Source organism: Anomaloglossus baeobatrachus, chromosome 3 (genome assembly GCF_048569485.1).
Source record: "Anomaloglossus baeobatrachus isolate aAnoBae1 chromosome 3, aAnoBae1.hap1, whole genome shotgun sequence".
NCBI lineage: Eukaryota > Metazoa > Chordata > Amphibia > Anura > Aromobatidae > Anomaloglossus > Anomaloglossus baeobatrachus.
The window spans coordinates 90012268-90028849 of record NC_134355.1 but is presented as its reverse complement, the minus strand read 5'-3'; the positions used below and the strand labels follow the sequence as shown (position 1 = coordinate 90028849).

Below are 16582 nucleotides of genomic sequence, written 5' to 3'. Positions count from 1 at the left end.
CACAATTTCCTAAATGTTAAGGTGATTGTGTCATCCTATGTGATTATATCCTAACATGAGGAAGCTCACAGTATTTTAAGCTTATTTCATAAATTGAATTTATTCTTAAGCACATAATAAAAATGTAAACGAGATAAATGTAAAAGATCACAGATCAAAATTACAGAACACTTTCAGATACCTGCAAGTTATTGGTGGTAATCTGCCCCCAGGTGCTAATTTCCTTAATTATCTGACAAACCCTATGTACGGTAATTGGCAGCCTAACTTTCCAGTTTGCACTCACTTTGCAAAAATGGTGTGCCGTTCCAAAGTGACTGAAACCCTCCGGTAGCAGGTTTTCCATATGAAGGCCAAAGGGGTGACCCTATCAGCCATAGCAAGAGAAGTTGGTCGATCCAAGTCTGTGATTTTGAGAATATTGCATCTTCACAACATCACAAACTCTTTCAAGTCCCCCAAGAAAGCTAGTCACCCTCGAAAGACAACTGCAAGACATGACACGAGAATCTCCATGGGCAATCGTTTCAACACCGGAATTGCTTGAGCAGTTCAGCACTGAACAGGGTAAGGATCTGTCTCGTCATACAGTGTCACAACGTTTAAGAGCATTTGGACTGAAAGCCCACTCTGCAGTGATCGATCCTTAACAGAAAGAATCAAAACCTTGGTGAGGAGCATGTTGTGTGGACAGAGAAGTGATCCACAGTTCATTTTAGTGATGAAAACAAGTTTCATTTATTTGGGTCTGATGGGAAACATTATGTTCGTTAACAAACTGGGGAAGAACTGAACCCAAAGTGTGTTATGAAGTCAGTGAAAGGCGGTGGAGGAAGTGTCATGGTTTGGGAATGTTTTCTGCAGCAGGAGTTGGACCTCTCATACAGCTACATGGCAGAGTGAATGCAAGTGTGGGTCAGAGCCTTCTTTAACAACATGTGGATCCTTACTTGCATTTATCACTCAGTCAGCCAACAATTTTCATGCAGGACAATGACCCCTGTAACAAAGCAAAACAGGTAAAGCAGTTCCTTGAAACAGAAAACATTGAAACAATGAAATGGTGGCCCAGAGTCCTGATCTAAACCCAATAGAAAACCTCTGGAAAATTCTTGGTGACAAATTTATGGCCAAGAAACCCAGAACAGTCAAAGAACTATGGAAGAGACTGGAAGAGAAGTGGACCAAAACCACACCAGAGCAGTGTGAGAGACTGGTGATGTCCTGTGTTCGCAGATGTGCTGAAGTCATTCAAAGCAAAGGCCTGTACACGTCCTACTGATTGGTGACTGTTGTTACCTTCAGAAAATTTGGGTATAATCTTTCTCTGTGCTACAGTCATTGCTGTTCTCTAATTATGATCATCACATTTTGGGCAAAATAAAGGTTTTATGTCGATAAACTTTGGATCTTTTGTAAAACACTATTCTAGTGGCATGGAGCACCCCTTACAAAAAAACCTGCATATGTTGATCAATGTAGATTACATTATTTCTGAAAAAAGCAAGTGATCAGACATTGTTCTATAATTTTGATCTCCAGTGTGTGTTACTTTTCCCTACGGCAATGTTCATATATTCAGGCTTTTCTCAGGTAAATCCTGATGTGTACAAAGGTCCCGACACTTGGATCTCAGCTGTGGATGTGCTGGTGGATCTGCATGAGGTTGGGCCAGAGGCGGACAGATCGTTGGTAAAATCTGTGCGGTCGCATGGGGGTCCAAAAGAGGAAAGGGGTCACTTGTACCCCCAAAGCAGGTGGAATTGTGCATTATAAGGAGCTATTGGGCTGGGAGGGTCCCATACATTGTTCTTGCACAGGGGCCCTCTTCTGTCTGTGTCCAGCAGTGGCCCCCATTGTCATCCAACATGGCTCCTCTGTGTGGAATACAGTGTGTGCTCGGCTTTCAGATTCTCACGATTCCTAAATTTATGGACATACCAAGGTGTGATTTGCTAAATTGACATTGAAACGTAAAGTCTATTTTTTATCACGAGCTCCACATCGTCTGCTTTGCATCATTTTATCACAAACCTCAAAAGTAATAAATATAAAACCATAATTAGAAATAAATCAGAAACATTTGCATCTTAAAACACCCCGACAAATGTGATTCCAAACATTGAGAGTACAACCATAGGTGATAACATTCTAAGGCCTAAAACACACTTCCGCAAAAAAAATGTACGTGTCTCACGGTCCGTTTTTTGGGTCCGTGTTCCGTTTATTAGGGGCGTTTCTCCGGTACGTATGGCATCTGTGTGTGCGTGTGGAATGTCCGTGTTGACATAAAATACGTACGTGTGCTGTCCGTGTGCTGTCCGTGTGCTGTCCGTGTGCTGTCCGTGTGCTGTCCGTGTGGTGTCCGTTTATAAAGGCCCGCATTCTTACCCAATTAACGTTGTTAATCATTCATCATGAGATCCTGGTGTTGTTGTTTGCCATCAATTGACCTGATAGATTGGTAACAAGTGTTTCAGATTTTGTGATTAAAAAACGGACACGGATGATACTTGCTGAACACGGACATACTCCGTGTGCGGTCCGTGCAGGCACGGACCCATAGACTAAAGCGGGTCCATGCCTGCGTGCTGCCGGCCAAAAACGGACATGTCGTCCGGGTAGAAAAGCGCACACAGGTACTCACCACACGGACACACGTTTCGTGTGATTTTACGTGTGTGTGCCATCTACCATTGAATAACATGGGTCTCCGTGTGTACGTGTCTCCGGTACGTCCAAATACGTACCGCACACGTACAAAAAAACGGATGTGTGTTGCGGGTCTAATGGGAAGAGGTCCGAGCGCTGGAGCCCCACTGATCGTGTGCAATGTGTGTGTGTGTGGGGGGGGGGGGGTGGGTGGAAAATAATCCTATAAATCAGCATCTTTTACACAGTTAGTAAGAGCTCTAATCTAATCTAGTTTCTTATACTATGTCTCCGGGTCCGGGTATTGCAAGAAGACAACAGGGCATATGGCCTGAGAAGCAGGGATCTAGAAAAAAATGAGACCCCCATAGCGGAGGTCCAAACTAGAGCCACCCATGGACCCTGGTGCCATTAAACATCCCATCACTTTGCTCGAGGGGGCTGACTAACCACTTGAAAGCCTGGTTCCAATTCACCACAGCATCTAAGGGGTTAAACTGTTGTCATCAGCGCTACCTCTAATCGTAGTCGTTATTGGCAAGGGTCTGCCGTGTAAGATAGCTGGCACCGGCCGGGCATGGAGTGGGCTCAGGGCGTGAGACGGCTCCACACAAATCCTCACGACTCTTGCCACAGAGAAGGCGGATGTTGGGAAAAGTTGTCAGAAATCAGACAGGTGGTGCAGAGATTCGGCTCCGGGTCTCCCCGTCCCCCAGATCACGGGCCCCAGAGCAGTTCTCTGAGGCCACTGTGGGTACACCACCGCTGGGGGGAGTCAGGTGCCAACAAGCTTGTACATTTGTATGCAGCAAAAGATTGCATAGCCAGGGCTCTGTATATGGTAACCACATGCACCCATATTAAGGATGGTTATCCAGCTTTCCTAGGGTCCAGAATAGTAAGCCTGCCTCGTAATCTATCTGTATATTGCTGCATGAACAGGCAGATTTCATGTGCTGCCTGACAACCCACGCCGCACTACAGCTGTCACCAAATTCATTATCCCCAGGATCCCACAAACTGGTACAACGAAGCAAGAGATGAAAGTTTTACCTGCCATGGCCGGTGCCCAGGATATACTGTATATGCCCAGGATTTGCGTGCCCAGGACGTGCGTGCCCAGGACGTGCGTGCCCAGGACGTGCGTGCCCAAGATGTGTGTGCCCAGGATGTGCATGCCCAGGATGTGCGTGCCCAGGATGCGTGTGCCCAGGATGTGCGTACCCAGGACATACGTGCCCAGGATGTGTGTGCCCAGGATGTGTGTACCCAGTATGTGTGTGTGCCCAGGATATGTATGCCCAGTATGTGTGTTCCCAGGACGTGCATGCCCAGGACGTGCATGCCCAGGATGTGCGTGCCCAGGATGCGTGTGCCCAGGATGTGTGTACCCAGTATGTGTGTGTGCCCAGGATGTGTGTACCCAGTATGTGTGTGTGCCCAGGATGTGTGTGCCCAGGATGTGTGTACCCAGTATGTGTGTGTGCCCAGGATATGTATGCCCAGTATGTGTGTTCCCAGGACGTACATGCCCAGGATGTGCGTGCCCAGGATGCGTGTGCCCAGGATGTGTATGCCCAGGATGCGTGTGCCCAGGATGTGTATGCCCAGGATGCGTGTGCCCAGGATGTGCGTGCCCAGGATGCGTGTGCCCAGGACGTGCGTGTCCAGGATGCAAGTGCCCAGGACATGCGTGCCTAGGATGTGTATGCCCAGGATGTGTGTGCCCAGGATGTGTGTGCCCAGGATGTGTGTGCCCAGGATGTGTATGCCCAGGATGTGTGTGCCCAGGATGTGTGTGCCCAGGATGTGTATGCCCAGGATGTGTGTGCCCAGGATGTGTGTGCCCAGGATGTGTGTGCCCAGGACATGCGTGCCCAGGATGTGTGTGCCCAGGATGTGTATGCCCAGGATGTGTGTGCCCAGGACGTGCATGCCCAGGACGTGTGTGCCCAGGCTACATAGTAACATAAATAGGCAAAGGTAACATGGTGATATGGTGGTACTAACGGGCACATAGCAATGAACTGGAAAATACATGACCTGCAGGTTAGTAATGGCTTTTATAGGGTGACTCTAGTGATGACTGTATAGCCAGGTGGGAGCTTTCAGGACTTGTGCCCTGGGTGCTGTGTGTCAGGTAGAGGTTGCCAGACTTTTGCCCTGGGTGCCAGGTGGGGGTAGCAGGACTTGTGCCCCGAGTAATGTGCCTGGAGGGAGCTTTTGGGACTTGTGCCCTGGGTGCTGTGTGCCAGGGATCACCAATAAATTACTTTGCCAAGGTTATTTAGATAGTAGGCCAAGTAGGATAAAAGCTAAAGTGGGCATGACAGTGGGATAAAGTTACAGCTAATAAACCAAAAAACACATAAAATAGATAATGAGCTAATAGATGATACAAATCGCTTCATCACATAATAATATCCGCTATACCTTCCAACGAACAGTAAAGAAGACGAATAGGACGCTAGTCACACCTGATGACAATACAGAAACCATCAGCAGGAAGGTGACAGTCAGCAGATGACAGTATAGAAACCATCAGCAGGAAGGTGACAGGCAGCAGATAACAGTATAGAGACCATCAGCAGGAAGGTGACAGTCAGGAGATGACAGTATAGAAACCATCAGCAGGAAGGTGACAGGCAGCAGATGACAGTATAGAAACCATCAGCAGGAAGGTGACAGGCAGGAGATGACAGTATAGAAACCATCAGCAGGAAGGTGACAGGCAGCAGATGACAGTATAGAAACCATCAGCAGGAAGGTGACAGGCAGCAGATGACAGTATAGAAACCATCAGCAGGAAGGTGACAGTCAGGAGATAATAATAATAATAATAATAATTTTATTCATTTATATAGCGCTATTAATTCCATAGCACTTTACATACATTGGCAACACTGTCCCCATTGGGGCTCACAATCTAGAGTCCCTATCTGTATGTTTTTGGAGTGTGGGAGGAAACCGGAGTACCCGGAGGAAACCCACGCAAACACGGGGAGAACATACAAACTCCTTGCAGATGGTGTCCTTGGTGGGATTTGAACCCAGGACCCCAGCGCTGCAAGACTGCAGTGCTAACCACTGAGCCACCGTGCCGCCCATAGGAGATGACAGTATAGAAACCATCAGCAGGAAGGTGACAGTCAGGAGATGACAGTATAGAAACCATCAGCAGGAAGGTGACAGTCAGGAGATGACAGTATAGAAACCATCAGCAGGAAGGTGACAGGCAGCAGATGATACTATAGAAACCATCAGCAGGAAGGTGACAGTCAGGAGATGATACTATAGAAACTATCAGCAGGAAGGTGACAGGCAGCAGATGACAGTATAGAAACCATCAGCAGGAAGGTGACAGTCAGGAGATGATACTATAGAAACCATCAGCAGGAAGGTGACAGTCAGGAGATGACAGTATAGAAACCATCAGCAGGAAGGTGACAGGCAGCAGATGACAGTATAGAAACCATCAGCAGGAAGGTGACAGGCAGCAGATGACAGCACAGAGACCATCAGCAGGAAGGTGACAGTCAGGAGATGACAGTATAGAAACCATCAGCAGGAAGGTGACAGTCAGGAGATGACAGCACAGAGACCATCAGCAGGAAGGTGACAGTCAGGAGATGACAGTATAGAAACCATCAGCAGGAAGGTGACAGTCAGCAGATGACAGCACAGAGACCATCAGCAGGAAGGTGACAGTCAGGAGATGACAGTATAGAAACCATCAGCAGGAAGGTGACAGTCAGGAGATGATACTATAGAAACCATCAGCAGGAAGGTGACAGGCAGCAGATGACAGCACAGAGACCATCAGCAGGAAGGTGACAGGCAGCAGATGACAGTATAGAAACCATCAGCAGGAAGGTGACAGGCAGCAGATGACAGTATAGAAACCATCAGCAGGAAGGTGACAATCAGCAGATGACAGTATAGAAACCATCAGCAGGAAGGTGACAATCAGCAGATGACAGTATAGAAACCATCAGCAGGAAGGTGACAGGCAGCAGATGACAGTATAGAAACCATCAGCAGGAAGGTGACAGTCAGGAGATGATACTATAGAAACTATCAGCAGGAAGGTGACAGGCAGCAGATGACAGTATAGAAACCATCAGCAGGAAGGTGACAGGCAGCAGATGACAGTATAGAGACCATCAGCAGGAAGGTGACAGTCAGGAGATGACAGTATAGAAACCATCAGCAGGAAGGTGACAGTCAGCAGATGATACTATAGAAACCATCAGCAGGAAGGTGACAGTCAGGAAATGACAGTATAGAAACCATCAGCAGGAAGGTGACAGTCAGCAGATGACAGTATAGAAACCATCAGCAGGAAGGTGACAGGCAGCAGATGACAGTATAGAAACCATCAGCAGGAAGGTGACAGTCAGCAGATAACAGTATAGAAACCATCAGCAGGAAGGTGACAGTCAGGAGATGACAGTATAGAAACCATCAGCAGGAAGGTGACAGTCAGCAGATGATACTATAGAAACCATCAGCAGGAAGGTGACAGTCAGGAGATGACAGTATAGAAACCATCAGCAGGAAGGTGACAGTCAGCAGATGACAGTATAGAAACCATCAGCAGGAAGGTGACAGGCAGCAGATGACAGTATAGAAACCATCAGCAGGAAGGTGACAGTCAGCAGATGACAGTATAGAAACCATCAGCAGGAAGGTGACAGGCAGCAGATGACAGCACAGAGACCATCAGCAGGAAGGTGACAGGCAGCAGATGACAGTATAGAAACCATCAGCAGGAAGGTGACAGGCAGCAGATGACAGTATAGAAACCATCAGCAGGAAGGTGACAGTCAGGAGATGACAGTATAGAGACCATCAGCAGGAAGGTGACAGTCAGCAGATAACAGTATAGAAACCATCAGCAGGAAGGTGACAGGCAGGAGATGACAGTATAGAAACCATCAGCAGGAAGGTGACAGTCAGCAGATGACAGTATAGAAACCATCAGCAGGAAGGTGACAGGCAGCAGATGACAGTATAGAAACCATCAGCAGGAAGGTGACAGGCAGCAGATGACAGTATAGAGACCATCAGCAGGAAGGTGACAGTCAGCAGATGACAGTATAGAAACCATCAGCAGGAAGGTGACAGGCAGCAGATGACAGTATAGAAACCATCAGCAGGAAGGTGACAGTCAGCAGATGACAGTATGGAAACCATCAGCAGGAAGGTGACAGGCAGCAGATGACAGTATAGAAACCATCAGCAGGAAGGTGACAGTCAGCAGATGACAGTATAGAAACCATCAGCAGGAAGGTGACAGGCAGCAGATGACAGTATAGAAACCATCAGCAGGAAGGTGACAGTCAGCAGATGACAGTATAGAAACCATCAGCAGGAAGGTGACAGGCAGCAGATGACAGTATAGAAACCATCAGCAGGAAGGTGACAGGCAGCAGATGACAGCACAGAGACCATCAGCAGGAAGGTGACAGGCAGCAGATGACAGTATAGAAACCATCAGCAGGAAGGTGACAGTCAGCAGATAACAGTATAGAAACCATCAGCAGGAAGGTGACAGTCAGGAGATGATACTATAGAAACCATCAGCAGGAAGGTGACAGTCAGGAGATGACAGTATAGAAACCATCAGCAGGAAGGTGACAGTCAGCAGATGACAGTATAGAAACCATCAGCAGGAAGGTAACAGTCAGGAGATAACAGTATAGAAACCATCAGCAGGAAGGTGACAGGCAGCAGATGACAGTATAGAAACCATCAGCAGGAAGGTGACAGGCAGCAGATGACAGTATAGAAACCATCAGCAGGAAGGTGACAGGCAGCAGATGACAGTATAGAAACCATCAGCAGGAAGGTGACAGGCAGCAGATGACAGCACAGAGACCATCAGCAAGAAGGTGACAGGCAGCAGATGACAGTATAGAAACCATCAGCAGGAAGGTGACAGTCAGCAGATGACAGTATAGAAACCATCAGCAGGAAGGTGACAGTCAGCAGATGACAGTATAGAAACCATCAGCAGGAAGGTGACAGGCAGCAGATGACAGTATAGAAACCATCAGCAGGAAGGTGACAGTCAGCAGATAACAGTATAGAAACCATCAGCAGGAAGGTGACAGTCAGCAGATGACAGTATAGAAACCATCAGCAGGAAGGTGACAGGCAGCAGATGACAGTATAGAAACCATCAGCAGGAAGGTGACAGGCAGCAGATGACAGTATAGAAACCATCAGCAGGAAGGTGACAGTCAGCAGATAACAGTATAGAAACCATCAGCAGGAAGGTGACAGGCAGCAGATGACAGTATAGAAACCATCAGCAGGAAGGTGACAGTCAGCAGATGACAGAATAGAAACCATCAGCAGGAAGGTGACAGTCAGGAGATGACAGTATAGAAACCATCAGCAGGAAGGTGACAGTCAGGAGATGACAGTATAGAAACCATCAGCAGGAAGGTGACAGTCAGGAGATGACAGTATAGAAACCATCAGCAGGAAGGTGACAGGCAGCAGATGACAGTATAGAGACCATCAGCAGGAAGGTAACAGTCAGCAGATGACAGTATAGAAACCATCAGCAGGAAGGTGACAGTCAGCAGATGACAGAATAGAAACCATCAGCAGGAAGGTGACAGTCAGCAGATGACAGTATAGAAACCATCAGCAGGAAGGTGACAGGCAGGAGATGACAGTATAGAAACCATCAGCAGGAAGGTGACAGTCAGCAGATAACAGTATAGAAACCATCAGCAGGAAGGTGACAGGCAGCAGATGACAGTATAGAAACCATCAGCAGGAAGGTGACAGTCAGCAGATAACAGTATAGAAACCATCAGCAGGAAGGTGACAGTCAGCAGATGACAGTATAGAAACCATCAGCAGGAAGGTGACAGGCAGCAGATGACAGTATAGAAACCATCAGCAGGAAGGTGACAGGCAGCAGATGACAGTATAGAAACCATCAGCAGGAAGGTGACAGTCAGCAGATAACAGTATAGAAACCATCAGCAGGAAGGTGACAGGCAGCAGACGATACTATAGAAACCATCAGCAGGAAGGTGACAGGCAGCAGATAACAGTATAGAAACCATCAGCAGGAAGGTGACAGTCAGCAGATGACAGTATAGAAACCATCAGCAGGAAGGTGACAGTCAGCAGATGACAGTATAGAAACCATCAGCAGGAAGGTGACAGTCAGGAGATGACAGTATAGAAACCATCAGCAGGAAGGTGACAGTCAGCAGATGACAGTATAGAAACCATCAGCAGGAAGGTGACAGGCAGCAGATGACAGTATAGAAACCATCAGCAGGAAGGTGACAGTCAGGAGATGACAGCACAGAGACCATCAGCAGGAAGGTGACAGGCAGGAGATGACAGTATAGAAACCATCAGCAGGAAGGTGACAGTCAGGAGATGACAGTATAGAAACCATCAGCAGGAAGGTGACAGTCAGGAGATGACAGTATAGAGACCATCAGCAGGAAGGTGACAGTCAGGAGATGACAGTATAGAAACCATCAGCAGGAAGGTGACAGTCAGGAGATGACAGTATAGAGACCATCAGCAGGAAGGTGACAGTCAGGAGATGACAGTATAGAAACCATCAGCAGGAAGGTGACAGGCAGCAGATGACAGTATAGAAACCATCAGCAGGAAGGTGACAGTCAGGAGATGACAGTATAGAGACCATCAGCAGGAAGGTGACAGTCAGGAGATGACAGTATAGAAACCATCAGCAGGAAGGTGACAGTCAGGAGATGACAGTATAGAGACCATCAGCAGGAAGGTGACAGTCAGGAGATGACAGTATAGAAACCATCAGCAGGAAGGTGACAGTCAGCAGATGACAGTATAGAGACCATCAGCAGGAAGGTGACAGTCAGCAGATGACAGTATAGAGACCATCAGCAGGAAGGTGACAGTCAGCAGATGACAGTATAGAAACCATCAGCAGGAAGGTGACAGTCAGCAGATAACAGTATAGAAACCATCAGCAGGAAGGTGACAGTCAGGAGATGACAGTATAGAAACCATCAGCAGGAAGGTGACAGTCAGCAGATGACAGTATAGAGACCATCAGCAGGAAGGTGACAGGCAGAAGATGACAGTATAGAAACCATCAGCAGGAAGGTGACAGGCAGCAGATGACAGCACAGAGACCATCAGCAGGAAGGTGACAGTCAGCAGATAACAGTATAGAAACCATCAGCAGGAAGGTGACAGGCAGCAGCGGTCTGACCTCCCAGGAGGCACAGCCATCAGCAGGAAGGTGACAGGCAGCAGCGGTCTGACCTCCCAGGAGGCACAGCCATCAGCAGGAAGGTGACAGGCAGCAGCGGTCTGACCTCCCAGGAGGCACAGCCATCAGCAGGAAGGTGACAGGCAGCAGCGGTCTGACCTCCCAGGAGGCACAGCCATCAGCAGGAAGGTGACAGGCAGCAGCGGTCTGACCTCCCAGCAGGCACAGCCAGCAGCAGGCGGCCCCATCATGGCAGAAGTCAGAGCCTGGAGGCCAGGGCCCAGGAGAGTGCGGCTCCGGGATTGGCACCGGGGGCACAAGGTGACTGCAGCGGGCACCGGCCAGTGCAGAGGTCACGTCGGTGCCAGGAGGACACTTGTCAGATGGGAAAGTAATGGCTGAGACTCCAGGACTCCACATAAGTGAAAGTCCTGCATGACGCGGTGTGAGGACAAGATGGCAATGTGTTATCATCACACTGCGGGGAGAGCGGCTCCGGCCAGGGAGGCAACAAAGCCCGGCAGCCCCGCACCGGAGGGCACTGCCCGGAGCACAGGACGCCGCCACATAACGGTGCTGCACAGGGAGGAGGAGAACAAAAGGCGGCGGCGGAGCGGGGAGGACGCGGCGCTGGTGCTGATGCTGACACCTACCCGCTGCCGTCATGAAATCCGCGGCATCCCGCCTGCTCACTCGGCTCTCAGCGCCATCTTCCCGCTGATCCCCGGGGTCCGGGCATGTGCCGGCCCAGGCTGCTCGCTCCCGACCCACGGCCATCCCACAACGGGGAAAGAGGGAGAGCACGGCGGAGAGGAGCGCGTCCCCGACCTCCAGAACGCGGCTGGGCTGAACCGGGAGGCGGGCGCTGCTGCTGAGCACTGACACCGGCCGCTGAGCCTGATACACACTGACAGGGAAGATCTACACCGATATATACCGTCCTAACAATGTATACCATCTACTACACCGATATATACCGACCTCACAATGTATATCATCTACTACACCGATATATACCGACCTCACAATGTATACCATCTACTACACCGATATATACCGGCACCTGACAATGTATATCATCTACTACACCGATATATACCGACCTCACAATGTATATCATCTACTACACCGATATATACCAGCACCTAACAATGTATATCATCTACTACACCGATATATACCGACCTGACAATGTATACCATCTACTACACCGATATATACCGACTACAGACCTCACTACAACGATATACCACCACTCACAGATATACTATCACGAATACACGATATAAACCATCCTACACAGATATACCGACTACAAGTATATCATCTACTACACCGATATATACCGACCTACAATGTATCATCTACTTCACCGATACCACGACCTGACTATGTATATCAGTCTACCACATATACCGACCTGACAATGTATATCATCTACTACACCGATATATACCAGCACCTAACAATGTATATCATCTACTACACCGATATATACCGACCTGACAATGTATACCATCTACTACACCGATATATACCGACCTCACAATGTATACCATCTACTACACCGATATATACCGACCTGACAATGTATACCATCTACTACACCGATATATACCGACCTCACAATGTATACCATCTACTACACCGATATATACCGACCTAACAATGTATACCATCTACTACACCAATATATTCCGACCTGACAATGTATACCATCTACTACACCGATATATACCGACCTCACAATGTATACCATCTACTACACCGATATATACCGACCTGACAATGTATATCATCTACTACACCGATATATACCGACCTCACAATGTATATCATCTACTACACCGATATATACCGACCTGACAATGTATATCATCTACTACACCGATATATACCGACCTCACAATGTATATCATCTACTACACCGATATATACCAGCACCTAACAATGTATATCATCTACTACACCGATATATACCGACCTGACAATGTATACCATCTACTACACCGATATATACCGACCTCACAATGTATACCATCTACTACACCGATATATACCGACCTGACAATGTATACCATCTACTACACCGATATATACCGACCTCACAATGTATACCATCTACTACACCGATATATACCGACCTAACAATGTATACCATCTACTACACCAATATATTCCGACCTGACAATGTATACCATCTACTACACCGATATATACCGACCTGACAATGTATACCATCTACTACACCGATATATACCGACCTGACAATGTATACCATCTACTACACCGATATATACCGACCTCACAATGTATACCATCTACTACACCAATATATTCCGACCTGACAATGTATACCATCTACTACACCGATATATACCGACCTGACAATGTATATCATCTACTACACCGATATATACCGACCTGACAATGTATACCATCTACTACACCGATATATACTGACCTGACAATGTATACCATCTACTACACCGATATATACCGACCTGACAATGTATATCATCTACTACACCGATATATACCGACCTGACAATGTATATCATCTACTACACCGATATATACCGACCTGACAATGTATACCATCTACTACACCGATATATACCGACATGACAATGTATACCATCTACTACACCGATATATACCGACCTGACAATGTATATCATCTACTACACCGATATATACCGACCTGACAATGTATATCATCTACTACACCGATATATTCCGACCTGACAATGTATACCATCCACTACACCAATATATACCGACCTGACAATGTATACCATCCACTACACCGATATATACCGACCTGACAATGTATACCATCTACTACACCGATATATACCGACCTGACAATGTATATCATCTACTACACCGATATATACCGACCTGACAATGTATATGATCTACTACACCGATATATACCGACCTGACAATGTATATCATCTACTACACCGATATATACCGACCTGACAATGTATATAATCTACTACACCGATATATACCGACCTGACAATGTAAATCATCTACTACACCGATATATACCGACCTGACAATGTATATCATCTACTACACCGATATATACCGACCTCACAATGTATATCATCTACTACACCGATATATACCGACCTGACAATGTATACCATCTACTAGACCGATATATACCGACCTCACAATGTATATCATCTACTACACCGATATATACCGACCTGACAATGTATACCATCTATTACACCGATATATACCGACCTGATGATGTATACCATCTACTACACCGATATATACCGACCTGACAATGTATACTATCTACTACACCGATATATACCGGCACCTGACAATGTATACCATCTACTACACCAATATATACCGGCGCCTGACTATACCATCTACTACACCGATATATACCGACCTCACAATGTATATCATCTACTACACCGATATATACCGACCTGACCATGTATACCATCTACTACACCGATATATACCGACCTCACAATGTATATCATCTACTACACCGATATATACCGACCTGACAATGTATACCATCTACTACACCGATATATACCGGCACCTGACTATAACATCTACTACACCGATATATACCGTCACCTAACAATGTATACCATCTACTACACCGAGATATACCAGCACCTGACAATGTATACCATCTACTACACTGATTTATACCAGCACCTGACAATGTATACCATCTACTACACCGATATATACCAGCACCTGACAATGTATACCATCTACTACACCGATATATACCAGCACCTGATAATGTATACCATCTACTACACCAATATATACCAGCACCTGACAATGTATACCATCTACTACACCGATATATACCGGCACGTAACAATGTATACCATCTACTACACCAATATATACCGACCTGATAATGTATACTATCTACTACACCAATATATACCGACCTGACAATGTATACCATCTACTACACCGATATATACCGGCCTAACAATGTATACCATCTACTACACCGATATATACCGACCTGACAATGTATACCATCTACTACACCGATATATACCGGCACCTGACAAAGTATACCATTTACTACACCGATATATACCGACCTAACAATGTATACCATCTACTACACCGATATATACCGACCTAACAATGTATACCATCTACTACACCGATATATACCGACCTGACAATGTATACCATCTACTACACCAATATATACCGACCTGACAATGTATACCATCTACTACACCAATATATACCGACCTGACAATGTATACCATCTACTACACTGATATATACCGACCTGACAATGTATACCATCTACTACACCAATATATACCGACCTGACAATGTATACCATCTACTACACCAATATATTCCGACCTGACAATGTATACCATCCACTACACCAATATATACCGACCTGACAATGTATACCATCCACTACACCAATATATTCCGACCTGACAATGTATACCATCTACTACACCAATATATACCGACCTAACAATGTATACCATCTACTACACTGATATATACCGGCATCTAACAATGTATACCATCTACTATACCAATATATACCGACCTGACAATGTATACCATCTACTAAAATATATACTGACCTGACAATGTATACCATCTACTACACCAATATATACCGACCTGACAATGTATACCATCTACTACACCGATATATACCGACCTAGCAATGTATACCATCTACTACACCGATATATACCGACCTAACAATGTATACCATCTACTACACCGATATATACCGACCTGACAATGTATACCATCTACTAAAATATATACCGACCTGACAATGTATACAATCTACTACACCGATATATACCGACCTGACAATGTATACCATCTACTAAAATATATACCGACCTAACAATGTATACCATCTACTACACCGTTATATATCGACCTGACAATGTATACCATCTACTAAAATATATACCGACCTGACAATATATACCATCTACTACACCGATATATACCAACCTAACAATGTATACCATCTACTACACCAATATATACCGACCTGACAATGTATACCATCTACAACACCGATATATACCGACCTGACAATGTATACCATCTACTACACCGATATATACCGACCTCACAATGTATACCATCTACTACACCGATATATACCGACCTGACAATGTATACCATCTACTACACCGTTATATACCGACCTAACAATGTATACCATCTACTACACCGATATATACCGACCTAACAATGTATACCATCTATTACACCGATATATACCGGCACCTAACAATGTATACCATCTATTACACCGATATATACCGGCACCTAACAATGTATATCATCTACTACACCGATATATACCGACCTGACAATGTATATCATCTACTACACCGATATATACCAGCACCTGACAATGTATACCATCTACTACACCGATATATACCGACATAACAATGTATATCATCTACTACACCGATATATACCGACCTAACAATGTATATCATCTACTACACCGATATATACCGACCTGACAATGTATATCATCTACTACACCGATATATACCGTCCTGACAATGTATATTATCTACTACACCGATATATACCGACCTGACAATGTATACCATCTACTACACCGATATATACCGACCTGACAATGTATACCAT

General features: G+C 45.9%; 1 protein-coding gene across 2 annotated transcripts in view; it reads right to left on the bottom strand.

Moving 5' to 3' along the window:
* The window catches only part of PAK5 (p21 (RAC1) activated kinase 5), a 250461-nt gene extending 238739 nt beyond the window's left edge, over positions 1-11722 (bottom strand). For both annotated transcript variants that reach the window (XM_075339298.1, XM_075339299.1), the window contains exon 1: positions 11545-11722. In XM_075339298.1, coding sequence (XP_075195413.1) covers positions 11545-11668 — 124 coding nt within the window. In that variant the 5' untranslated portion in view covers positions 11669-11722. The remainder of the gene's footprint in view (positions 1-11544) is intronic.
* Positions 11723-16582: the final 4860 nt, after the last annotated feature.